The sequence below is a fragment of the Thunnus thynnus genome, chromosome 12, assembly GCF_963924715.1.
Source record: "Thunnus thynnus chromosome 12, fThuThy2.1, whole genome shotgun sequence".
Taxonomy (NCBI): domain Eukaryota; kingdom Metazoa; phylum Chordata; class Actinopteri; order Scombriformes; family Scombridae; genus Thunnus; species Thunnus thynnus.
This window is the reverse complement of record NC_089528.1, coordinates 12,270,096-12,296,913: the sequence shown is the minus strand read 5'-3', so window position 1 is coordinate 12,296,913 and position 26,818 is coordinate 12,270,096. Positions and strand designations below refer to the sequence as shown.

General features: G+C 38.4%; 1 protein-coding gene across 1 annotated transcript in view; it reads left to right on the top strand.

Annotated features, from left to right (window-relative positions):
• The window catches only part of clstn2a (calsyntenin 2a), a 169,168-nt gene that overhangs the window by 103,404 nt on the left and 38,946 nt on the right, over positions 1-26,818 (top strand). Inside the window, exons 3-5 of the mRNA XM_067605523.1 lie at positions 17,775-17,970; positions 23,726-23,837; positions 23,997-24,093. Coding sequence (XP_067461624.1) covers positions 17,775-17,970; positions 23,726-23,837; positions 23,997-24,093 — 405 coding nt within the window. The remainder of the gene's footprint in view (positions 1-17,774; positions 17,971-23,725; positions 23,838-23,996; positions 24,094-26,818) is intronic.

Sequence of the window (26,818 nt, the reverse complement as noted above, 5' to 3'; positions counted from 1 at the left end):
TCTAATTTCTTCACTCAGTGTATTTTGCTCACATTATGGCATTCCAATCACAGTGCAGAGTTAGATCACCTCTGAAGTGGTCCCACAGGATCTGACAGCTGTGTAAGTGAAATAAGATTTTTGTGCGTCTTCACCTGCCACTGTGCCTCTCTCGGCTATTCAGACAAAAAGGAGGAGTGCTCACTTTTCCAGAAGTGCCAGAACGTTTGAAAGGCAATTTCAAACGAGTGACAGAGTAATGGATGAGGGCAGCGAGGGCCATCAGTCAAGTGCTGAACAGAACTAAGTCAGAGTTCTAGCTAACATATACTTACAGCCACTCTCCTACCTCTGCACAACCTACAAATGACTCAATTTCCCTCCTAGGCGGAACACTGCAGCAGGAAATTACTTTGAAAAGTTATTCACAATACACATATATTGTATGAAGAACTAGTTTGAGATTAGTCGACCTCATCTGCCATTTGAAGGGAATTGTGGCAAAATAAAGAGGGAGAATTGGTGTACATACCTCTTCAAATGATTACGAAGCAAATAAAACACAAATAAAAATCCTTAAGTGCTGTTTTTCCTCTGTTGATGTCCTAAGGGAACCTTGGGAACAATGTAAATGATATCAGCCCAGAGTAAATATAGATCAAATGACCTTTGAGTGCTTCGCTTCCAGTTAGACCATGGACAAACAAGAATTGAAAGATAAATACATAAAAGACAAATTTGTCCTTGTCTTACTTTGAACAGAGAGTTTTATGTTTTTTTGTGTATTTAATAATTAGAGGTAGTGAATAAATAAAAGATTTAGTTCTTGTAAATGTTGATAGTTAAAGAAAACTAAAATAAAATAAAATAAACTGTGCTCAAGATCTTTCCCTTCTCGTACCAGTACACCATACATACTGTATGGACATAGTATGTAAAGCATGACATCTTGACCTATGCAGCACTGCAGCTGAGGAACTAATTTACTCTTATGATTTCCACTAGTGTTATTAGTATTCTTTCACAGGTTTTTATCTAGTGTTACACCTCTAAGGATTTCTTTGTCTCTGCTAATTGTGTGAGAGTGAGTGAGAATAAAGGCAAAGTGAAAAAGAGGGAGGGAAAGGGGAATAACAAAAACTCCCTTATCTGTGTTCGTCTACCTCCCATGGTACGAACAGATGAAGACAGTCTAATACCAGAGCCTTCCTGCCCTTCTAAGACCTTTTGCTGACCTTTTTGTGTCATTTAACTCTATCACAAGTGGGGCTGTCGCTACGAGGTGAGGATTTTGTCAGCTCACAGTCCATATGGGTTGGGTATTATGTGTGGGTGACAGATTCTAGTGTGGTGGAGCAAAATCCATTAAAAAAAACAACAAAAAAACAGCTACTAACCTCAGAAGCTAAAGGATCGACACCAGGCTTCATGTATATTTCCTTATTGGTATATTCTGTTATTTGCCAATATATATTTGTGAACTATAAATGTATATTGTATATTATGTTCCAAAGTGAACCTATAAAGCCAATTTTCAACAGTTTCAATTTAGGTTTACAGTTTGACATTAAAAGCTATTTCAGTGACCTTCCCTAGTAAATAAATAATGCTTTTGTATTGAATATTGTTGTTTGATATTTCTGTATGGTCCGACATCTACATATGCTTATCTGGTCTTTGACCATTGGATTGTGTTGTTCTGGCATTTTATGCAGTTGCATTATCCACATTTTTCATGTGACTGTACACACACAGTATTTTCATTTATCTATTTATTTTCAAAATGAGCAGTTTAGAGTTAAACATTTAGATAGAGAGTAAATACAGAGAGAAAGGGAGTAAATATTGTTTAACAACTGTGATTGTGAATCACTGATGCTCAGAATCTCATAACTGCACTTTGCTCAGTTCTTCAATATTATTCCAAGATCATGATTTTCACTCAAGTGCTTTGTGTCCACTGTATGTTTTCTTTCAAATCTGTGTTTAATGGGACTTGGTGTTCCTTTCCTACCTGGTAAATACTGTTATTACAGTGTTCAGACAAAGTAGATATGACAGCTTAATGTGTGCCGGGAATGAAAATCATTGGTTTGCACAAAAATTTGCTGTTCCTCTCCAGTTTCACACTGTGATTCAATGTAGCAAATCTGTGTGAATGAATGGAGCCGTTCTTTTCAAAACCAAAAAGACACCTTCACATTTACCTCAGCTGACGACCTGACAAATGATCAAACATGACAGGGATGCATGCATGAGCTATTGCCTGCCGTCTGTTATGACAAACATAACTAGCATGCAGAGATCAATGAAAGATGACAGATTAGGTTATCTTAACCTCCACAGAATATCAAAAGTACACTGCTCATTACCTCCTCTCAAGATGTTTTCTCTGAATTTACCTTCCTGATGAATGCTGCATGTGGTCTCACCCCACAGCCCACACCCCTGCTGGCCCGTCTGACTGATGGCTTAGTTATGTCATTTTAATAAGTGTGCATTAGCATGCAAAAGGTCTCCTGGGGTTCTCAAATGCCACCTGTCAGATTCCATTGATGTTGTGTTTGCTTTTAACTCATGTTATAGTTTAACATCTATAACAGATCATGTGAAAATGATCATACACCCAAGTATTCATAACAAATGCAGATAAAGACAGAAGGACTGAGAGAGAGGAGAGAAAGAGAGTTGCACAAGAGACACAGAGGGAAACTTATTTCAACTCACTGCTGAGTTTCACATGGTGGTCTGTTCAAAGACTTCAGCAGAAGATAAGCAAAGCCTCCTTCTGTTTGTATGAAACTGCATAGAGTCACAACGGCCCTACAGACATCTGAAGTAACAACACCAGATGATTTCAAAGCTCCATTAAACAATATTTTAATATTAACAATGAATCAAATGACTCAGTGTAAAGTGAAAGGGTTGACTGTAGTGTCGACCCCACTGAGAATTGACACACCCATCTGTACTTTCAGCTGATTTCATCTCATTGTTTTGGGTTGCCAGTCCCAGGCAAACCGTATGAAGATGCTGCCAGCCAGTCTCAGCAAACAAGCTCACAGAAGATGACTGTACACCACCTGTGTTTAGTGCACAGTGACGGTGTAAGTAAATGAGCTGCTGGTGAAAAGAGTCCAACATCCTATTTAAATAGGTGCTGCACACTAAAATGTGTATTTTTGAGCTGTAAACCAAATTATATGACTGTACTGTAATGAAACACATCAATGCTGGTGTTTATATTGACGAAATTCATAAAAATCAGCATTTCATGGGTTGAAAATGGCTCACCCAAAAAAACAGCCATGAAAAGGCGGGGCCAATGCTGACGTAGAGTTGACCGTTTGGGAGGTCTCTAAGTCATGAAATGTATATAAAGCCACAGCCACAAAAACAACAGAAATCCTCCTCGCATCTCACCCTGCAGCTCTTCAGCTCCTCAGCTGTCTGTTCCTGTGGTTATCAGCTGGTAAAATCTTGTTTTAAAACGTGAAATTGCGGTGTAACTGGAGCTCTGCCGAAACTATCTGTCCTGTCTGTCAGCTGAACATGTCCACTGCAGAACAGCTCCGCCGAAACTGAACATGTCCACTGCGGAGCAGAGCTGCAGATCTGCAGAGCTGCGGTCAGACAGGTTCAGTAATGGCTCTGGTTACACCAAGATTTAATGTTTTAAGATAAGATTTTACCAGCTGATAACTGCGGGAACAGACAGCTGGAGAGTTAAAGAGCTGCTGGGCGAGAGGCGAGGAGGATTTCTCGTTTTTGTGGCTGCAAGCTCTGACTTCTGGCTCGTTTAAATGTCGTTGCGCTGTTTGTCTTCCTCTCATTATTATTATTATGAACTGAGCAATTCCTGCCCTCCTGCCTCACACAGCCAAGCTCGCCCCTCTCCTCCCCCCTCAGCCCCTTGCCCACTTTTTAGCATTTTTCAAAATTATCCAGTGGGTGGAGTTAGGCTCAGACCTAGAGGTGCAGTTACACTTTAAAATACAATAATTTATGGTAACTTAATAGTAAATTTAATCAAAGCTCATTGCACTCCATGCTCCATTTTATTGTTATCACTACTGTCGCCTTCATTTAAAGAGTAACTACATCACTAACTGTTCATTTTTGCCCTCTGCAATAAGCACAAACTTATATCACATCACCTTTGTGCTTCCCTTCAGTCCTATTCTTGTGTATTTATTCTCTTTTGTGCACTTGTAGATCACAAGAATCAAACAATTTGGGTACCAATTCATCATCAAAACATTGCTCTGCTGCTCTGCTAGTGGTAAAAAAAACATTGTACTTTTAAGTGCTGTTGTTTACCTTTAATTTTTTCATTTTGCGTTCAAAGCACTAAAGGGGGATTATGATCAGTCTGGCAAAGCTTTGTCACATGTCGGACTGTATATTGTGATTAACAGGTTTATTAGTTGGCTATTTAGTTAGTTAGATCTGATGACTTGATGATGACTTGCTGATGGAGCTACAGTTTGGCATCCATTGGATTTTTATGCGAGTTATATTTATATGCAGAGTGCATTTCTGTCATAAGTCAATATAAAACCACAGCCCAGGTATGCTGTGGTTTTATATTGAGTCCGGATCTTTTTAGTGTGGGATGTGGATCCATGATTAGAATTTTGTGGAACTCAGCAGCAGGTCATTTTTAAAATAAATGTAGCGGTTGTACAATATCATTAAAGTAACTCGACAGTGTCAGGATCAGAGATAAATTAATAGTGGTAGCTTTGGATCGACTTGGGTTGTTTGACAGCTTCTTTAAAATTTAACATGTAGGCACATATGTATCCCAGTATGCCCTTCATTACTGGGTTGATGTGTTGAATTGATGTTGTGCTCATAACATAAAGCCAGTTCCCAGCCAGTTGTAAAATTCATCCATGCTTCCTTAGATTTCAAAATAAAATGTCTACACTTGAGTTGCCAAGTCAGGTCAGTTTTATTTATTTAGCACAAAGCCGGCAGTTTGTCTCGGAGGGCTTTGCGATCTGAAAAACATACACCAGCCTCTATCCTTCCAATGAATAAAGGTTCAGTTATTTACGTTATTTATTGAGCTGAACAGTGCAGGGGTCGACATGCCATGTAGTGACAGTGGTTTGGGAAATAGACATGACTTCATAGGTAGTAAGTCTAAGGATCTTTCAGACTACAGTGGTTGAGCAGTTTCAGCTCAGTACCGCTGTCACTGTGGCGTCTTGAGGTCATAAACATTAATGAGGTATTCTTAATTCTTCACAAAAGAAAAAAGCAAAATACGTTTTGTTACTCGCATCTAAAAAGGCAGTTTAAACAATTTATTTATATTTTAATCATTTAATATTAAGCAATTATTTGTAATTTCACGCACAGTATATAACTTATGCACATAGAGTTTGTAAGTAGAATTTTTTTTTTGTTAGTTTCCACTGGTTTTAAGTCCATCCTCTAATATTGTCACTGATTGTGCCTCCTTGCATGCAAATGTGTGTCAGTGAGTGCACATGTGTGCGTGTTTGTATCCAGTGAAGCACGTACATGAGTCAGAAAATGAATTGGATAAATATGTGTGTGTGTGTGTGTGTGTGCGTCTTCTATAAACCACTGGGCCATGTCCTTCTCTTCTCAGTGAGCCGTTGAGCTGACAGAGGTCGTAGTCGGAGCCACTGTGACATTTACAGCTCAGAGGCTTATGAAGACTCCCCACCATACCTGGCAGTCTGTGATTATCTCAGAACCGTACTACCCTGCAGTCCAATTGAAGGGTGTTGAAAATGTAGAAAGAAAGAGAACAACAAGGGTATGAATGTCACTTTGGATTGGGTTGTGATTGGGCTGACAAGATAATGCACAGATGATGTTAAGTATGAAAAGGTTGACCTGGAGAGCAGACTTCAGAGAATGGTCAAAGGGAGATTTTGTTAATGAGACAGAGCTTTTCCCCATCTTCTGTGGAATATAAAAAATGATGATTCAAAATTACGTTACAACTATCTCCATTGCATGGAGAGGGAAAGTCCCGTTGTCCCGTTGTAGCCACAGTAGCTGCATGGCTCTAGGGATGGCAGAGTGGTCACTCCAGCACTAAGGTCCAGAATGAAATATCTCCCTAACTATAGGATGTATTAAGATGACATTTTGTAGAGGCATCAATTGTCCCCAGAGGATTTTTTCCTACTGACTTTGGTGACCTCACGGCTTTTCCTCTTGAGCCACCAGCAGGTTGACATTTTTGTTTTGTTTTTTTATGTCTGACAACTATTAGATGGATTGCCTTTACATTACATTTCCAAGACTTTTCTCCTGGGGCCACCATGAGGTTGACATTTACGGTTATTTGCGAAATGTTTCAATAATTGAATATATATTGCCATGAAATTTGATATGAATGAATTGTAATAACCGTGGTGATCCCTCAGCTTTTCATCTAGCATCATCATCAAGTCAAAATTTTAATTTGTCCAATACTTTTACAACCAAATGCCTGCAAAACTCATGACATTTTCATTACCCTCAGCTGTACCATAGTTCACGTTCAGTGCTAATCAGCAAATGTTATCATGCTAATAGGCTAAATTAAGATGTGTTAGCATTTACAGTAGCTCATAGCACTGCTGCAAATTAGGAAAAAGAAGGAAAGAAAATAGATGTCATGACAGGCATTGACTGATGCATTATTTGAATATTCCAATCACGGAGAGTCTGTCATACTGATTTGGTGAGTTTTCTGTTGCATGTGAAGAAATATGTCCTTTATCCTTCACATGACTTAATAAACTACTAATTTTGGTCCTGTAGACATCAGAGTGTGACCTAGGGCAGCAGTTCTTAGCATAGCACCCTTTCTTTTTTGGGTGTGTATTTATATGCAGATACTGTACTGTATGTGCATGTTTGTGAGAGAGCACCTGCACACACATCCTCAAAATGTCAAATTCCCCTTGTTCAGAAAGCCATTTAACTGTCAACTGGTGACCCTTGGACAGCCGTGGACTGTCAGCTATGGCAAATAGCAGATGACTGAGGAACAGAGGAGGAGGGGAGGAAGGTGAGAAAGAGGGTAGAACAAGAGTGGGTGAGGCGTGTCAGGGGTAAAGGAGGGCAAGGTTGAGCGGTGCCTCTGAGTGCGGATGTTAAGAGCTGAATAATTGCTTACTGCTGTGAAATCCGCTGCAGAGGAATGGAGAAGGAACATGGGGAGGAGAAGGTGAGGAGGAGGAGGGGAAGCACAGCGAGATATTTGAGAGGTTGATAGTGCTATTTATACCTGCATTAGCGATTTCTTACACTGTAGTTATCTCTATATCCTTCCTCCTTCTACTCCTCCTCCTATCGCTGTCCCCCGCAGCTTCTCATCTCCTCACACTCACTTTTTAATCCACTCCTTTGTATCTCTTTGACCCCTTCTGTACTCATGTCAGTGGTATCCTCCCCACCGCTCATGTTTCCTGTGTTCTCACTTCGTTTTTGGGGGTTTCCCTCCCCTACTGTCATACTCATGCCCTGACACTGAATTTCTAGAATTTCTTGTTATACTGTGAACCACTGAAATGAAAAAACACAGTGTTTTCTTTGCGGTCCAACTCTTGATGCACTCTGCCAGACACATACACACAATTTGCACAGTTTCCTACTAGGGGTGTGCTCGAATACAAATATGATATTCAGCAAAGCACAAATAGTGGGTTTTTTATGAATATTTGTTTCATACACAGATTTTTAAAAATATTTCTTTTCAGGAAGACAAAAAAACATGTCAAATACCAGCGCAAAACGATACACCTCAACGAGGGGAGTCACATCCACCTGCTACATGACGCACATTTCCTAATTTGGGCATCACTCTCGGAGTCGGAGGTGTTCCCCGACTGAGTTACTGACACACATGAAGTGCTCTCAAGGGGTTCTCCATAATGTGTTGTTCCCCTTCTCCTTTCCACAAAGTTACGTTGTAAAAAATAGGCAATAAATGAAAAGTGCAAAGCAAGAATCGCCTTTGAAGTTCTTCCCTACATGTTACACGGTGTGCTGTCTCTGTGTTATGGGTGTATAAATAGGTAGAGGTCTGTCTGCAATGAGGCGATGAGCAAAGTTTTAGCTCAGTATTCAGCGTAGTTGTCTATGATCTGGGAGACTCCAGTTCGAGACCTGATGAGGGGACCTCCTTCGTAAGGTAGTTTATTCATGAACATTTATTGTAACACTTAAATTTTCTAAAATTAAAAGTGTAATAAAAACAAAAACAGGATTTTTAAGTGTCTTTCCACTTTTATTAGAATACAAATACAAATACAAATAATTTTGCTGCCTCAAAAAGTACAGATAGAAATACAAATACTGGGCCCTCTGCACATCCATATTTCCTACCTTGATAAACAATCACCTATAACAATCTCTTTATTTATTTATTTCCTCATATTTACATTTCTCCACCAGAGAAGTTTGGGGTTAAGCACCTTGATGAAGGCGAGTTATTTCACAGTCTGTCATTACACTCAAACCTGTGATCTTTCAGGCGCACTATAGCTTTTCTAAAAGTCTCAACTTACTCTTAACACTCCACTTCACTCCACTCCACAACTTTAAACACTTAAGCCAAAATGATTTTCAGAGCTCTCCTCTTCAGCATTTAAGTCACACAACCAGAGCTTCATGCAGTTCAATTAACAGGCAACACTGACAGTCACAGTTCATCTGATGAATTCTAATCCCACAACTTCAGAGGCTGCAATTAACACTAATTGCATTGCAGACCACCAAAGCCCCCAGCAGAATGAATGTGTATTGTCTGCGATATTGAATTCTCCCCGTTCCTATATTGTGTTGTCCAAGGCATCAGCTGTCCTGGGTGAATAGATAACCTGAAAATGTGCATGTGCTTTCATGTGTGCATGTGCTTCTTGCCTGTGTGAGCTGTTGATTTGTCACCCTGAGGTCAAGTGGATGGTGCGACAATCTCCCAAATGCAATTAGGAAGTGGCCGGCTAGCTAAAGGAGCCCAGCGAGGCTCTGATGAATTGCTCCAACATGTCTCTTGTTAACTGACTGGGAGCCCACTGTGGTCACAAGCAGCAACAAATGCATGCACCCATGCACACAGACACATTGTGTGAATACTAGCCGGTGCCAACCAGGCTCCATATTTCTTTACAGGGAGACTTTTCTGGAGGGGAGTGAGGTGGGAAAATAGATGCTGATGTTTTTGAATTAGAAGACATTTTCAGTCATGCTACAGATGGCAATGTTGGAAGCTCAGTCTGTCTATTGGTCAGTGGTCCACCACTTTGGTCCAGATTGAAATATCAACTATTGGAGGGATTGCCATGAAATTTGGTACAGTCATTCATTTTGCACATATGATGCATCCTAATGACTTTGGTGATTCCTTGACTTTTCCTTTAATGCCACCACAACGTTTACATTTCAGTTTTTTATTAAAAAATCTTTACATGGATTGCTGTCAAATCTGGTACAGACCTTCATGTCTGTCCAGAAGATGAACTGTAATAACTTTGATCCCCTGAACTTTCCTCTAGCGCCATCATCTGGTCAAAACAAATGACATTTACATTATACCAGCTAAACATCAACATGTCATTGTGAGCATGTTAGCATGCTGATTTACCATTTAGTTCAAAGCATTACTGTCTCTCAGGACAGCCTCATAGAGCTGCTAGCATAGCTATAGACTTAGACTATAGTCTTACCAGGGGCTGTTTCCTGTTACAGCTCAGTTTTGAGGATATCTGTAAATTATTTGCATGTGAGTGTATATATATAAAGAGTTAGTATTTTGCTAGTATTCAAAGAGTGGGTGATTATTTGGATTTGCATTATGCAGAACTTTGAACAGATCATGTTGTGCAGTCATGTAGCACTATCTATCACCAGCTTTTCAATTTAGAGACCACTATAGAGACCTCTAATTCTCATGTCAGGACTTAGTAAGCTTTGCTTACTTTATAATCGATGAACTTTTCTTCTTGCAATGTAGCTCCTTTCATAGGTTTCTTTGGTGTAACATGGTAGAGTGAAGCTTTGAGTGTAGATTTAAAAAGCCATAAGTCAGGCAGTGACAAAAATCTCCAGAACCACCGCTGACATTTGACAACTTATCCTCCAGTTAAACTGCTTGCCGCTCAGTGTCCTCATCATGTACTCATCGGAAACCTTGAGACAGTTCAGAGAAAATCACATTAAAGCCAACAGGAGAAGGGCTTAGTGTAAGGCCATGAACCCTGATTTGTTTTCATCCTCCTCCTCTTCCTTTGCATCCTCTTCTTCTACCCCCACTCTCACAAAACTAGAGCTAAGAGTTTTTTTTCCCAATGATTCGTGCCGTAAGTTTTAGTATTTTGAATGAGAAATTCCCAGATAATTGTAAGGGTATAAGTAAATTCATTATAAAGGCATTTTGAAGTAGAGTACAGTACTTTGCCCCCAAAAATTGGGATGATATAGATTCATTTCAATAAAATTGATATGTAAAATGTCTAACATTAATACAAAAAATGAACATTCACAGTGTGACTCTTACATACAGTGATATTAGAACCTTGATATGTAATACGAAGCCTGAAATACACAACTGAGTCAGAATACACTGTAACTGTGACTAATGAACAAATAATTGATCATTAGCTAAACTGAATTAAAGCTCACAAATAAAAACGCAAATAGTGCAAAAAACTTTCTGACATTTTGAAAAATATTGAGTATAATTCCCTGAACTGGATCTGACCAATCATTAATGTACGCTGAGTTACCTGTTAATTAGTTACACCTATACAGTCTAATGCTTTCCATTTCAAAAGAAAACCTGACCTTTGTGAAGCTTTCATTGTTCAGTGTTACCAGCTGGAGTGATTTAATCACCATAACAAGTGAAGACTTATAATACATATTGTACCTTAACGTATTAATACACAGCCATGTGCTCTATAGGCCACCAAGTGATTTAGAGCAAGGTTATTTCACTTCATTTCTCTTATGTCTGCCATGAAATGAATAAAAGATTAAACCTTAGCAGAACAACAACAACAAAAAAACTCACCAGAATCAATTGACATTTTAGTCAGAAAGTTCCAAATGTACACTTCTGACTATTTACTCTATTTAAATAGAATCTTAATGTATTCAATATGCTGTTTGCAACCTAAAAGAGGAGTATCTTATATTGAAAGAGCTTCAGCCTTTATTTATTTATTTTTTTATTTTAAGCACAAAAAGACACAGACACAAAGCAAAAGCTGAGACTCTAAATTCACAATCTGAGACTATATAATGAGGCCCCTTACCCTCAAAATAATTTTCGTTTCTTGGAGTTTACAGTGTGTGTGTATAAGTGTGTGCACACATTCTGTATATAGTCCGTATGTGTGTGTGTGTGTGTGTGTGTGTGTGTGTGTGTATATGAGTGAGGGTGTATCTGTGGGTCAGTCGTGGGATGAAGTGTAATCCAGTCATTAATTAAACGGGAGGAACAGGGGTGAATGTGAGCTCAGTACTGAAGGCAGGAGAGTGAAGGAATCAAGGCTTAAAACCGCCTGATACTCTGCTTAGAAACTCACTTTAATCAAGGTCTTACAGCTCCCCCACTAACACACACACACACACGCATACACACACTAAAATCTTGATACAGAAGCTTTGCGTCTAATACTCTACACAGAGACAGACAAACAGGCACAGACACACCAGATGGAATCACAACAGTATTTGATTAAGAAGAGGAATTAACATGTTTGAATTTTCTGTTTCTCTGTTGAGACTTGACTGAGAAAGTGGGTTCAGATGAGGCTTTCGGTGGTTTTTAAAGTCACACATGTCACAGTACAGGTCACAGAATCATAATTATGAGGCAAGGTAATGCATCACATTAACCAATGAAAGCTGATTACTGATGATTGTCACTCCAAATAAAAATTTGAGGCTGAGCCTAATTTGTTTCTACTTATGTGGGTCACATTAATGGACAGCATGACATATTCTTTCATTTTTATGCTGATGATACACAATTGTAATCCTCCTTTAACCCAAAGGACTTGAGCAGCCTGTCTATTTTACATAATTCTCTTTTTGACATCAGGGGGTGAATGGCCCAAAACCTCAAGTTGAAAGCGAAGAAAGAAATTTAAATCACAGTTCCTGACCCCTCTGCACTGGGATCCATGTATGATGCTTGTGTCTCAGTGTTTTTTTATCCAAATTCTTGGGAGCATGTTGCTTTTGTCGTGTTGTTAAGATGAGCCCTGTCATTTGAAGATAGCATTTCATGCATTTGATACATGATGCTCAGATTACTGTAATTAATGTACTTACAGAGGTTGGTCATCCTTAGAGACTTAGCATTTTACATTTACATACTGTACAGTAAGTTTTAATTTACCCTATAATAGACCTTTGTCAGACATTTTGACAACTGAAGGTTTTTATCATGCTGGCTCAGTGTTACTGGGATGCTACAGAGCCATTGTTAGTGATATTTGTTTCACCTGTTTACAGTCTTAAAGAGAATGATTGAATCCATTCATGTCCAGTCAAGGTCAAAACTCACTTCTTTTGTCTTCTTAATCTGTATTTTATAGTTTTATTTGATTTATATATTCTTTTTATAGTTTTATTGTAGTATTTCTTTCTCTTAAGCACTTTTTAATCAGATTTTATGAATGTGCTAAATTGGACATTTCTGCACTTGTGTATAACAAAACTACTGTGGCTGATTAAATGTGATTAAACACCATGAACACTACTGACTTTAAGCAGCCCACCCTTATTTTTATTTGTTTGCTTTATGATTTTGTCTCTTAACAGTTACTGTTGCTACCCTGTAGTTAAGTAAGTAAGTTCGTTGGTCTGGAAGCTGATTTATGACCATGAAGTTAAATACAACTTTTCACCCAACTATGTAATATATAAAATATATTTAATCAATAATTTCAGAATCAGAATCATATGAAAATCCTGCATAGTGTAATACTGTAAGTATAACATAACCTGTAAGATGACCAGCTGATCCAGTGCTGTGCAGGAGAACTGATCTAATCAGTTTGTTAAACTACTGTGGAAGAAAGTGTTTTCTTCCTGCTCTGGCAATCCTTATGTTATCTGAATATACAGTACATACAGAGTATACAGTATATTATCTGTGCAAATCCCTAACTGCATTTGGCCTGTCTTCTCTAATAGAAAAAAATACTCATCAGTGGAGGAAACACTGTAGAAAATTTAGAAGTGCAATTACAGTGCTAGTTAAGAAATTCTCTCTTCATTAGGACTGATATATTGACGGTAATGTCATGGAGGAATATTGCCTTATTGCAAGTGTCTCTTGTAATTAAAATACTTGTACAAACAACTGTAAGCCTGTTTTGACAAGGATCTGTTTTTGTTCAGCTCGTGTCCTCCACAGTAGCACATATACTGACATGTTGCGTTAGTCTCTAGTTTTGCCTTAATTTAAAGTAAATGTCATAATTTGAACTAGTGCCTTATTATAAAGTTTATAAGTGTTCATTATTCAGTTGTTCATTAGTATTGTCACAATAAATCAGTTATACTGTTTGGAAGTTTTAATTTTTAATTACATGAAATTTAATTCAATCAAACCAAATTGTGTGGACAGAATGCAAGAGTTCATGTAGCATGTATACATACTGAAAAAGTTTTTTAAACTTGCCTCAGTACAAATATGTGCACAAACTCAAATTACAAAACACAGAAAGTATAATATGATATCTACTAAGAGACATATGAAATTTTTAGAGAAAGTGTTTAAGTCCAGTCAGAGCCAGTTGGATTAAGTTACAAGATTAAATCCTTAATTTAAATGTATGAAGTAAAATCGATTGTTCAATCCAACAAACTTGAAAGAAATTAAATGCTCTGTCAACTAATGTTACTTATGGTGGGAATACACAAATTTGCTTCAGCTCCTTGTGACAGCGTGTTAGTTTGTGGAGCATCATTTTGTAATGAATTGATTCCATCTTGGGGCGCCTTGGTGGCTTAATGGTTAAGGCACATTCAGCATAACCGCAACATCCAGACCGGGGGACCTGCATTGCATGTCATACCCATCTCTCTCTCTCCTCAGTTTCCTGTCTCTACACTGTCTGTCAAATAAAAGCAAAGAGCCTGAAAAAAATAATCTAAAAAAAAGAATTATCCATCTTGTCTGTTTCCATTATATTGGCAATTTAACATCCCGTGAAATACATGCTCTTTGACAGCTTGACATTTTCTGTCAATGCAGTTTATGCTGCTAAAGCTTTCTGTGGAATACCATCTATTTTAGATGATTGTTATTATTGAGCCATTTTTTGCTGACTCTTTGCTCTCAATCTGCCATGGCAACAAGCCAACTCCCCAAAGCAAAAATCTATACTTTTGATATTTACTTTGAAAAGCGGCCTCTTTCTCTCATGACATATAGGCCAAAAGATTAGACTTTATTTCATCCATAGACCGCAACTGAGTGAAATTATAGCGTTCCCTCTGATGGGGCTGGTGAGAAGCAAATTTAAGTGGCGGGAAATAAAGTGTGTGTATGTATGTGTATGCATAAAGTACATATTTGCTGACATAGTAGGAATCCGTCTGAAATCTCTGTCATTACCATTTACATATACATTGGCCCATTCCTTCTCATCTCTCTCTCCTTCCTCTTCTATTGCTCTCTCTATCATTCCTCCCCTCCATTACTCTTACATTCTCCTGTAAAATGTAATCCAGAAAAATGTATTTGCCGCAACAGATGGAGCGGAAAATGGATTTGCATCCAACCCCAAACTGTTAAGTGGAAGTGCCTTTTCCTGCTTTCCACCACAAAGTCAAGGTTTATGCATGTGGGCTACAGTGGTATGTTATAATCATTGGTATTTTCAAACCAGATTCCTCTCTCTTTGGTCCCATCTAAGACCGTATTTGCTCAGTGTGTGTCCATGAATGTGTATATGTGCAAGCAGGATCACCATCGTGCTTATCGCTTTTCTTCCATACCACCCACTGTGTTTATTATTATTTTTCTGTACATACTATACACATCGCATTCCCCTGCCGTATTGGGGACATTTTCATTTCGATAAGACCTCAAGGGCGTTCAGTATAAGGTCCAGACATTTTGAAAATTGGTTGGGGCTCAAATCTTGGAGCTCACCATGTTTAGCAGCATCAATATTTTGCCAGAAGGAGTTTTGAAAAGTTGAATCAAGTTAAAAGAAGTCAGAGTTCTGACTTCTGAGAGATATCAGCTAGCACAGGGTCAGAGTGCTGCAGCTTTTGTTCCCTCTGCAAGGAGATTTCCCAAATCCCTGAAATGAACACTTGTGCAGGGGATGAACCCCACAGATGATTTCACACTCGCAACCAGATTTACACACAGCAAAACTATGGTGTTTAATTAGTCTCAAAACCCGTGCACATAAAAGACAGGTGCATGCATGTGATACGAGCACACAGAACAGTAGCCATGTGCACACATGCCTTCCCGCGAGCACAGAGGTGTGACGAGTGCAAGCTCAACCGTCCCTACATGCTTGCAACTGCTCAACACTTGCTCGCTCGTCAAGTTGACTTTTGAGACTTTGGAGGTGGGGATGGAATAGACGGTCTGCTCCTTTGATTGGTCACTTTGTGTACTGACCATGTCCTTTAATTGGCTGTTTGGTTTGATCACTGACACAGTCGAAGACAGGTAGTTGCCTGAGAGAACAAAGGGAAACATAAATAATGATATTTAGTGGGGATTCTCTGTTTTTTCACCATTTACACTCATGAAAGAGTGTTAGACATTGTAGCAAAAGCCTCAACGCTGTTTAAACCAACTTTCAGATTTGTGAAACCTTTATTTTGCTTATGAAAGCAGACAAAAGGGCAATTTCACTGATATTTCCAGACCACATGCCATGGGAACAGTATTAAAGCTGTCAAGGATTTATATATAAACAGGGGATTTGCATCATTTGAGCGATTGTCAGAAAAGTATCTACTGCTGTGCTCCCATTTCTTTTGGTCCCTACAAATTAGGCACTTTATACTAAAAGACTACCATCCCTTCCCAGGGCAACCCCCAAGTACCCCCATAGATGCTCTTTAATTTAATGCTGGTTTCAAGCGTACCATCTCCCCGGTTTATGATACAGTTAATGATATCAACCCGCAATTTCTGAACAATGTAAGGACAATTTGGGAACAAGAACAAGGCGTCTTTTGCAGAGGACCAGTGGGCTTCAATTCTTGACCTAGTACACTCCTCCTCTCCTTGTGCTAGACATGGTCTAATACAATTCAAGGTAGTTTACCATCTCCATCTCACTAAAGAGAAACTGGCAAGGATTACATTAGCACAAATCCTGCACACCACTTCAGAAGTGTCTCTTGGTTCTCTTCTTTTGTTTGGCCAAAACCCAACATACTGCCAGATGGGCGAAGTGGTACCTTTTTTAGTAACCAAGTTTGTTGCTGCTGTAATGCATCATGATTTGCCACCATTACTGATCAATATCCGCTCACATCCACTGGGCTGACTGCTGTTTTTTTTGGGGGTTTTTTTTAAGATATAATAATATTGATATTCATAGTCAGATGATCTGCCTAATGAGGTATCTTAAGCTTGGGCTATAGGGAGGAAAAGTAAGGAAAGACTGGGTGAGTAGGTGAGGATAGGCTGTGAATGGGCTAAAAAAATAGAAATAGTAATTAATATTCAACATATATGCATATTAAAAGTATAAAAGAACGAATTTAAAAAAGAATTATAGTACTTTTTAGAATTCAAAATCAGAAATTATTTTTCTCTTAACTAGACCCCAGGAGATGTATGCTGTGTTTTTGTGGGCAGCTCATGCTGACAAAGATCACTGTGTCCAGAAATGGGACTTTGACTGAGATTTGAAGTGATAGCTGTGCTGTTAAGAAAATGCCAGCAGCGTGTATTGTTAGTTTTTACTTCATTAGCCACAGTTTGAATCATCCTCAACTATCCAAGCCGTTTGGTAGCTAAAGCAGGGTGTGAGAAAATGATGATGGGGAAAAAAAGGAAAAAGAAAAATAATAAGCTTTTACCAGCAGTATCATGAAAGAAAAATGAATAAAGGAAAAAAATCCAGTTATCAGAAATGTTTGTTCCTTCACACAGTGCAGACATGAAATTAAATGCAGGCTGAGACTTTATCTTTCATTCTAAGTCTGATGGTTGTTGTGTAGACGGCGTCCATATTAAACATCCAGAGTCCTCACTGTCTGCCCATTGATGACAACATATGCTGAGCAACGTTTTCACTCTCTGTTGGGGGACAGACATGTTGAAGCCAATTATGTTTCTGATAATTTCTCTCTTTCTGCTTTTTCTCTTTTAGAACTCATGTTGTTCATTTAGATAAGGGTTGTTCAAGACATCCTACTGATAAACTACTCTCCTCCTCAAAATTGTCTAAAGTATACATGCGTGTTGGCTCTTTTCATTTTCATTTGATGTTTATCTCATCCCCTCTCTCTGACTGTCTTCACACTGTTTTTGTTTGTCTTTTTTCCTTTTAATTTGCTCCTGGCTTACTAAATGACATTGGTGTGCACTGTGGGATGTAAATGCTGCCTTCATTTTTGACACAAAGGGGAAAGAAATAAGTTTTGATGACACATTCTCATTGTTTGTTTTGTCTTCAGGTCTAGTGAAGGAATCCTCGAGCATAGTCCATTACTGAAGAAATAAAAATAAACGCTATATATTTAATTGTTTATTTTGTCAATGTAACTGTGAAAGTATACGACTTCATACCTCTCTTTGTTTGTCTTTGTAGGGGAGATTTGTGCCTTTAAGATCTATGGTCAGGAGGCTCCATTTGAGGCAGTGGTGTTGAATCGCACATCAGGAGAAGGAGTCCTGAGAGCCAGTAGCCCTGTGGACTGTGAGAGCCAGAAGGAGTACACCTTTATTATCCAGGCCTACGACTGTGGAGCCGGACCCAGCGGGGCCGACTGGAAGAAATCTCACAAGTGAGTCAAGTACAAGTGTGTACAGTACAAGTGTATGTGTGTGTTTAGTTCAGTTCTAGTTTATGAGTCAATAAGATAGATCAGTCAGATAATTGTTTTTCTACCCAAACAAGAGCTTCTGGTTTCCATCCTTTGTAAGACTGATCCGTTAATGTCTGTTAAATACAGTGGTTGTCAATAGTTGTTGTGACAGTAAATATTTGACTTGTTTTTCTATTGCCATTTAAGTAACTGAACTTATAAAAGTAACTTATATATCGTATTGTATAACTGAATGTATGAATCTATTTACTGTAAAGGAATTTTCTGTGTTTAATGTCACAACTTGTGAGCAGGTCTAGTTATGTCCACATATCTCATGGTATAAAATGCTTTGTGAGCATGTAAACCAACAGTGGTGTTGAACTGGAGCAATGTTTAGTTTTCATACCAGTGTTTTATTTAAATTTGAACAGAACATTGTTGTACAATAAGGATAATTTTGCAACAAAACACATGGGACCCTGCCTGGTAGAATTCCCACTGACAGGAAATTCAAATACCAACTTAACACTTGAAGTTCAAGAAAAAATAACCATCTACAGAGAGGTTTACAAAATAACAGGTATGGCTTATAGCTTATAGCACTGCACGATGTGAGTCAACCGTAGGTGTGAGTCGTGCATGCGCCACAGACCCACAGCAGTCGAGCAACGGCTTCGATACACAATACACCATCACTGCAACAGATTCTTCCTTTGTGAAGTGTATAATGCTCAATTTGGGTTGAACTAATGTCAAAGTGATCAATTGAACTCTTATAATCTTGTTGTTTTAAGTTTATAATGTTGTTAAGCAACTGAGCCTTGGTCACTGTTTTTCTTTCCTGATGCAGCCAAAGTCGTCAAAATCTTTACACAACTTGTGAGTTCACCAACACTTCAGATAGTGACTATGTGGCCTCATTTGTATCTCTGAGAGTTTCTGGATGCCACCCTAAAAACTCTGTTATGACAGTGATGAGTGTCAGACCCTGTATTATAGCTGTCACATACTTTTAACTTAGCATGACTCACTTGTGTTGCCACTATTGTATTTCTGATTTACAGGGGGCAGTAAAAATAACAGAAGCATGACATAAAAACAAATGTTGTTTTTGAAGTATTAAATCAATGTTACAAAGGCAGCTGCACAAATGAGTCATATTAAGTTCTCAACTCTCATGACAACTTAAGCCAAGCGCAGGCAAACTTTATCAACAAAGAAGAAGAACAGTCATAAGTTGCCCCTCACCAACATTAACAGAAATACACCAGGATATGTGCTTAACACTACAAGAAAATACAGCACAGCCTTAAAATGACCACAGCTGAACTAACATCTATCCAAAGCAGTGCACAGAAAAACTGAATGCTGTAATTACTGTACAAAGAGCACACAATACTGGAGTGTGTTATAATGATTTCCTTTATCCACATGAACAGTTTAATAACAGGAATGAAATTTACAAAAGTGTGATATGGTACTTGTCCCTGGTTTTGTATATATTTTCAACTCAAACACAAATGCACTTTCACTTTTACCCGTACTGCAGTGAGGTCATGGCTGTAAAAGTGATTTGTACACCTGTGGCTTCACACTGCAAGAGAGAGCAGGCTGGGGTGGGTCTGTTTTGTATCCCCATTAGATACTTACCCCAGTGTCACTGCAGCTACTTGTCATAGGTTCCACACAAAATAGAGAATAATCATACAAAGCACAATATATGACAGGCAGGCATGACAAATAATATCAAGGAGAAATAAAGTTTGTATATTTGTTATAATAACATAATCACCAAATATCATGTTTTTTCTAAGATAGAAGTTGCAGTAGTTGCATTCATTTCATTTATACTATTTTAAAATATTTTAGAAAAGTTTTCTATTTATAGGTAGAAATACCAGCACAGTACTTCGGTTCTTACTATGTTACTTACTATGGCTTCATAATTTACACTCAGTCAGAAACAAGAAAGATAATCATAATGATAATTACCGTAGGTCTTGTTTTTGCTTTTTGTTTTCTCTCCTTTCATTTTTATTTTTCATTTTCCCTGAGATCTCTCAGTACAGGAGCAGTGACAGCTGAGACTTGCAGCTCTGCTCTCAGGATATGTTCCCCTAATGGCCCATCGGTATACTGTGTGTGTGTGTGTGTGTGTGGATGGGGAGGGGGGTAGTGCTATGTGAATGAGATTGACAGACAGGCAGACTGGGATGGACAGCAGCAAATCAAACCCTCTGGTTCTTCAGTCACAAACAAGGAGCTGCTAAAATAAGCTGCCGCTTGGTACTTAAAGGGAGAAGACGAAGAAGAGAGAGAGAAATTTATCAGCTCAGGGATCTGTGATGAATTTCGCCAGTGGAAGATGAATGACACACAGTGTACGTGTGTGCATGTCTGACATTATCACTGCGTGACATTCTAAATAGGCCTCATTAAGCTAATGTCATTAATTAGCCAGATGTGCCTCCTCAGATACACCGCAAGTTGTTGAGAGAGAAGGTCACAGGGAAGGAAAACTTCATGATACATCTGAATTATTGCTTCATTTATGTACTTTAGTGCCCAAATGTTATCAGTGTGCCTTGTTATTATCTTCAGCAGTCCCTTCTGGCAGATGAGATTGTGTGTTGTGTCAGTCTCAGAGGGAGGGAGATGAGGGAGAGAAAAAAGAACAATTTAGACAAAGTAGAGAGAAATCTTGAAAAACAATCTAGCTTTGTAACATCTGCTGTGGATGAGTCTGTGTCAGTAGACAAGCCTGTTAAATAAAAGTTTGATAGACGTTAGATAACAATGGAAACACATTTCACAAAGAAACACTAATAAACAAGACCGTATATGAGGTACATTATTATCAACTCTTCTCAGTTCTGTTCTTAAGGAATAAAGAAGCAACATATTCCTGTTTTTCCAGTCTGATTGCTAGTAGCTGCCACAAGCAGCCCAGGGTTTTATTTCAGGCAATCAACTCAGTGGTTAGCCCTCCTCCTAGCCGGCCGATGACTGAGAAATGTGGGTAGTTTTTCCACCATTTCATAAATAGAATAGATAACATTAGGCTCCATATTACACCTGTGACAAGAAATGTCCTCATCTGTACTGAACCCTCTACCAGTATGCCTCACTTTAAGCAAATTTCTATATTAGACTTGGAGGAGTGAATCTCCCATTTATATTCTTCCACCTGTCAATTAGACATTATCAACTGCTCATTGTCTACTGGCTCTTTCCTATCCAGTTTTAAAAATGCAGTAGTTTGACCTCCTCTGAAGAAACCTACACTCTTGTTTTAAACAATTTTATACCAATGTCAAACTTACCTTTTTTATCTAAAACTTTAAGAAAAAGTCTGTTGCCTCTCAATTAATCTCACATATGAATAACTGTAGTATATTTGAGCAATATCAATCAGGATTTTGTGCCCAGCACAAAAACAGCTCTTAGGCCATATTCAGACCAAATCAGGCATTGTGGTGCACCGCCACAGGGTTGTATGGAGGTGTGGGCGTGTTTATTTGTACTCTAGAACATCACTGCTGTGAAACAATCAGAAAATAATGTTACGAGGGTAGCTTTCTCGCTACCGCCGGTCCCTCATAACATTATTTTCTCGTCAGTCACTCTCTAGCTCACTCGACCACGGCTGCTCTCTCTCTCTCGTTCGCTGGTGCTCTCTCTTTTTTCTGTTGTCTGTTTTAAAATGAGTGGGGAAGCCGACGGCAAAGCCTAACTTTACTTTTAACGTTATCAAACGAAGAGAAATGTCCTCCCCTTCTCTGAGTAATGTCTTTGTACCCTCTAATGGCAGGGTTTTACAGCTCTGATCAGTCTGATCACCGGCTGTGATTGGCCACTGCAGCTTGACATCAGGTTGCGTTTCTCCAAAAGTTGATTCTGGATCAACTTTCTCACCGCAAAATGCTGCGATTAAAACGCCCACAGACTGAATGTACTACCCCCCTTCAAATGAACGGGAGGAATGGCATTTTCACTGCAACGCCTGATTTGGCCTTATTAAGGTTACCAATGACTTACTGGTCGCCTCTGACTCTGGGGTCTGTTCAATTTCAATTCTGCTTGATTTGAGTTCCACATTTGATACGGTCGACCATGACATCCTTTTAAATCACCCAGAAAACTGTGTTGGCATTAAGGATACTGCTCTTGCCTGGTTTCGCTCCTACCTCTCTGTCAGATCTTTCTCTGTTGTAATGGGAGAATTCTCTTCATCCCCAGACTCCTCTCATATGATGTTCCCCAGGGGTCAGTTCTTGGTCCAGTATTATTTTCTATTTATATGCTTCCTTTGGGTTAGATCATCCATAACTAAAATATTAATTTCCACTGTTATATGGACGACACTCAACTTTATGTTCTGCTTACTGGTAGTGACACAGACAAATTCTTTCATGTTATAGCTTGTCTCTCTGATATCAAATGCTGGATGTCACAAAACTTCCTCCAGCTCAATGAGTCCAAATCTGACGTCCTTTTATTCGGTCCCCCTAACCTGACTGATGACTTGAAAAAGAATCTTGGGAACCTGTCCTCCAACGTTAAGAACTCTGCCCACAGTTTGGGTGTGAACTTTGACTCTGAGGTTTTTTTTGACGAACAAAAAATCACCAAGGTAGTATAATCATGCTTTCTCCAAATTAGGAACATTGCAAAAGTTAAAAATCTTTTATCTCAAATGGAACTTGAAAAAGTCATCTATGCATTCATTTTGTCATGATTGGATTATTGTAATTCCCTGTAATCGGGGCTCAGCCAAAAGACCATCTCCCCTCTCCAGCCTGTTCAAAACTCAGCTGTCTGACTTTTAACAAATTCCAAGAGACAAGACCATATCACTCACATCCTTGCAACGCTACATTGGATACTTGTTAGGTGTAGAATTGATTTTAAACTTTTATTACTTTTAAAGCCCTACATGGCCTTGCTCCTACCTTTATCATAGATTTACTCACGCCCTATGAGCCTAGCCACTGCCAGCGCTCCTCAGGTAGGACCCTCCTAACTGTTCACACAGCTCGCCTCATTACAAAAGGTAACCAGGCATTTCCAGCTGTGGAACTCCCTACCTGAAGAACTTAGGTTAGCAAACTCAGTGCTTTCTTTCAAATCACTTCTCAAAACTTAATTTAACAGGAAGGCTTTTTTTATAGTGAATCTTTTGTTTGTCAAATTTCTATTCCTCTTTTATCACTTTTATTTCTCTTGTTCAGGTCTTATGCTCTATGTTTTCAATATTTTTTTTTTGTTTTTATCCTGACTGTGTGTATTACTTTATCTTGCTCTGTAAGGTACTTTGTAAATGTGTTTTAAAAGTGCTATACAAATTAAGTTTATATTATTATTATTATTATTATTATTATTATTATTATTATTATTATTATTATTATTATTATTATTATTATTATTATTATTATATCTATTTTACCATAATCAGGGACTCTATTCCTTTCACTCCCTCCTGCCTTTATCTAACCAATGTTCTTCAACCAGACAGTGAAATAGGTCGTAATTAATTTTGATCATCTCTAATGACTTAAAGACATTTTTCCTTTTCTCCTCTGTCTCTTCCTCCATCCATCTCTTCTTTTCTTGTGTCCTCACTTTTCCTTTTCTCCATAAATCATTTCCACTCCACTTTTTTTGCATCTCTCTGTCCTTTTCCCTGCTGCACTCCCTCCTCTCTCTTCTTTCCATTCCCTCCTTCATCCAGGGCGGTGGTTCACATCCAGGTGGATGACGTCAATGAGTTCTGCCCTGTGTTTCGGGAGCCACTGTACAAGGCATCTGTAACAGAAGGAAAGATCTATGACAGCATTTTGCAGGTATTTATATATAATATTTCAATGTTTTTATGTATCTATGTATTCTTATCATTGTTTTATTACTGGAATCAACCTTGCAAATAAATGTGCGGGTTAACAAGAGACTTGGCCTGAAGTTGTTGAAGCTCAGGGCTGTAACTGGATATTGAACTGTTACAGGTGGAAGCTTGGGACCAAGACTGTTCTCCACAGTACAGTCAGATCTGCAACTATGAAATAGTCACTGCCGGGACGCCATTTGCCATAGACCGCAATGGTAAGTGTGTATGCATGTGTGTGTATCTGATTAAATTTGGGCTGAATGAGAGACTGGATAGAGACTGCTGATAGTGATGTAATTAGGACCGATAGCAAGAGAGAGAAACTAAAACAAAAGAAAGAGGCTCAGTTTGCGTGCCTGGAGCCTGAATTCATGGGAATTTATTTAATTACACTGAAGGTCCATTCATTGATATGACACTTGACCATGACAAGTATTTATTTATCATTACACTTAGATGAGTTTTGGTCTGACAGCAATAAAAGCGCTAAATATTTTCTTTGCTTTTACCAAATGTCAGAAAATAAAACAAAACAAAAACGGCTACAGAAGTAAATCGACCTTGTTGTGAGACTGTTTTCAATTACTGTTTATAAGGTCAAAAATGACTTGAATATCAGCTTTTAAGCCAACATGAATGAAAAGTCCCCCACAGTACTAGAAATTTGAACATTTACAGCTACTAAATGGACCTTGTGGTGAGATTGTTTTCTCAGCTGAAACAGCATAGTTGAAAGCATTTTGCCTTTGGACCAGCAATGTACGTATGTTCATCATATTGTAAGTTGTAACAGTCAATGGTCATTTTCAAGGCTCTTATATTTACAGTATTATCATTTAATCATTTGGGTTTAAACACATTTGAACCTTACTTGAGACACTTAATAGTCTGTACTGTAATAGCAGTGCTCTTCGTGCCTGACTTGAACACAAACAGCATAGTTAATGTCTTGATAAAAGTAAAAAGCCATGGCACCAGCTGAATTTGCATATGTTCTTCCTATGATCTCAGCCAGCTGAACCTCATATGAACATGAACAAGTCTCTGCTAAAGATAGACGTGAGGGAGCGGAGACTCAGACGATGGAATAGAGATTAATCAAGGAGCAGACAGTAAATAGAAAGCAAAATTGTGTGAAAAATCATATTATCTACACCGACTTTACAGCAGTAAGTTCACATTCTCTTGTCTGTAAGTGGTCAAATAATAGAAAAATGAAAGTTCAAAGATTATGTGATTGTGTGAAAACTGCTTTTAACTTTATTACTGTCTGCTTGTACAGTAAGCACTATATCAATCATATATATATATATATATATTCATATGGATGTACACCATACAACAGATTAATGTAAATATATCTAATGGTCCCGCCAATATAAATACAGAATGAAGAGAAAAAGCAAGCAGACAACTGTGGCTGATTCCTCTCTGCAATAATGTTGAGATCCATGAAGTAGCTTTTCATTAGTGCGTAGCTCAAAAGTTACTTGACAAAGACTCAACCTCAGCTTTGACAGCGTCCTTTTTTATTTTTTCTTGTTTTCTTTTGTACATTTGTGGCTTCACACAAGTCTTAGATGACTGTAGGAATGTATTTTATATCTGATTGAGTGCTATTCTGAGCGTAACTGCCTATATAAAATTTCAGCTTTGGGCTTTGTGCTGGCTTCTCCCTTCCACATCCACAATGTGTTGATCTCAGTGCAGCGTAATCCAGACTGAAGGAGACTGGAGGGCTTTGTGTGTATGTGTATGCTGAATTCTACAAATAGATCAGACAGAAGCACCCCCTGCTTTCTTCACTTTCCCTCTCTCTCTCTCTCTCTCTCTCCCTCTTTTTCTCTCTCTCTCTTTCTCAGGGTCATATTCATTATTTTGTCTCACTGCTTTTTGAGTTTATCCTCCTGGTCTTTTTCTCACTGTATTTTACTGTAGTCTGGTTCATTTGATTTGATCTCCTCCTAGACTAGTAATATTGTTTGGGAGAAACTCAAAGACATAACGTACTGTGTAGATCTACTTTTCAGAACGATGGTAATTTTGTGTGCTGGGGGAAGTTTGGTAAAATGTAGAAGTAAATAGGCTGTATATGTGTATATGTGCAGTGTGTATCTCCGCTGCTAGATATAGATTTTAATTGTCCATCTTAAAAGAGAATTAAGAATGAATTAAGAAGAAAGGAATTCAGAAACACTACCTTTGTTCATAGTGGTGATAATAAATTGGCCCGCAACCAGCACTGATGCTTCAGAGTTCAGATGTTTGCACAGTTTCAACAATCAAATTGAGGTTTGGAATTAAATCTTTTTTCTATGGTTTGCTTACATATAGTATAGTGTTTAACTTAGTGTTTAACACCCACATCAAAGATAAATTTAATTAGTTTTAAATCAACCATACACAAATTGTCTTACTTTCCTGCAAGCAGAGTTGATTAAATTGGTGAATATAAAAAAGTTTTTTGTTCTCTTGGACAGCTGACATTGATATTATTGCAGCAGTGTGTACTGCTCTACAGATCTGTAATTTAAGGGTGCAAAGTGGAAGACTTACTCTCACATGTACTCCTTATCTTTACCACAAGAATGGGGGTGTAAAAACTTTGGTTTCCACTGAGTAGCTCGTGTATTTGGAAAATAATTTATGAATACATTGTTTGTACTCGTTAATACAATAACGACTACTCTTCGTCCCCGATAGTCTTCATTAACTGCACCTTTGCAAATATCTTTACATGATAGCAATTTGTGATGTGGATAACATGGCTTGCATCCCCAGCACTGAGTACATAATTTGTATTTGCAGTGACACATGACACAGACTCTTCACTTCTAATAGATTGTAATGGATTGGACAGCCTATGTCAGTTAGCTGATGATTAAGAAAACCCTAAATCCAGGTAGGTGCAGTTGATCCCTCGAGAGACTGCTATCTAAT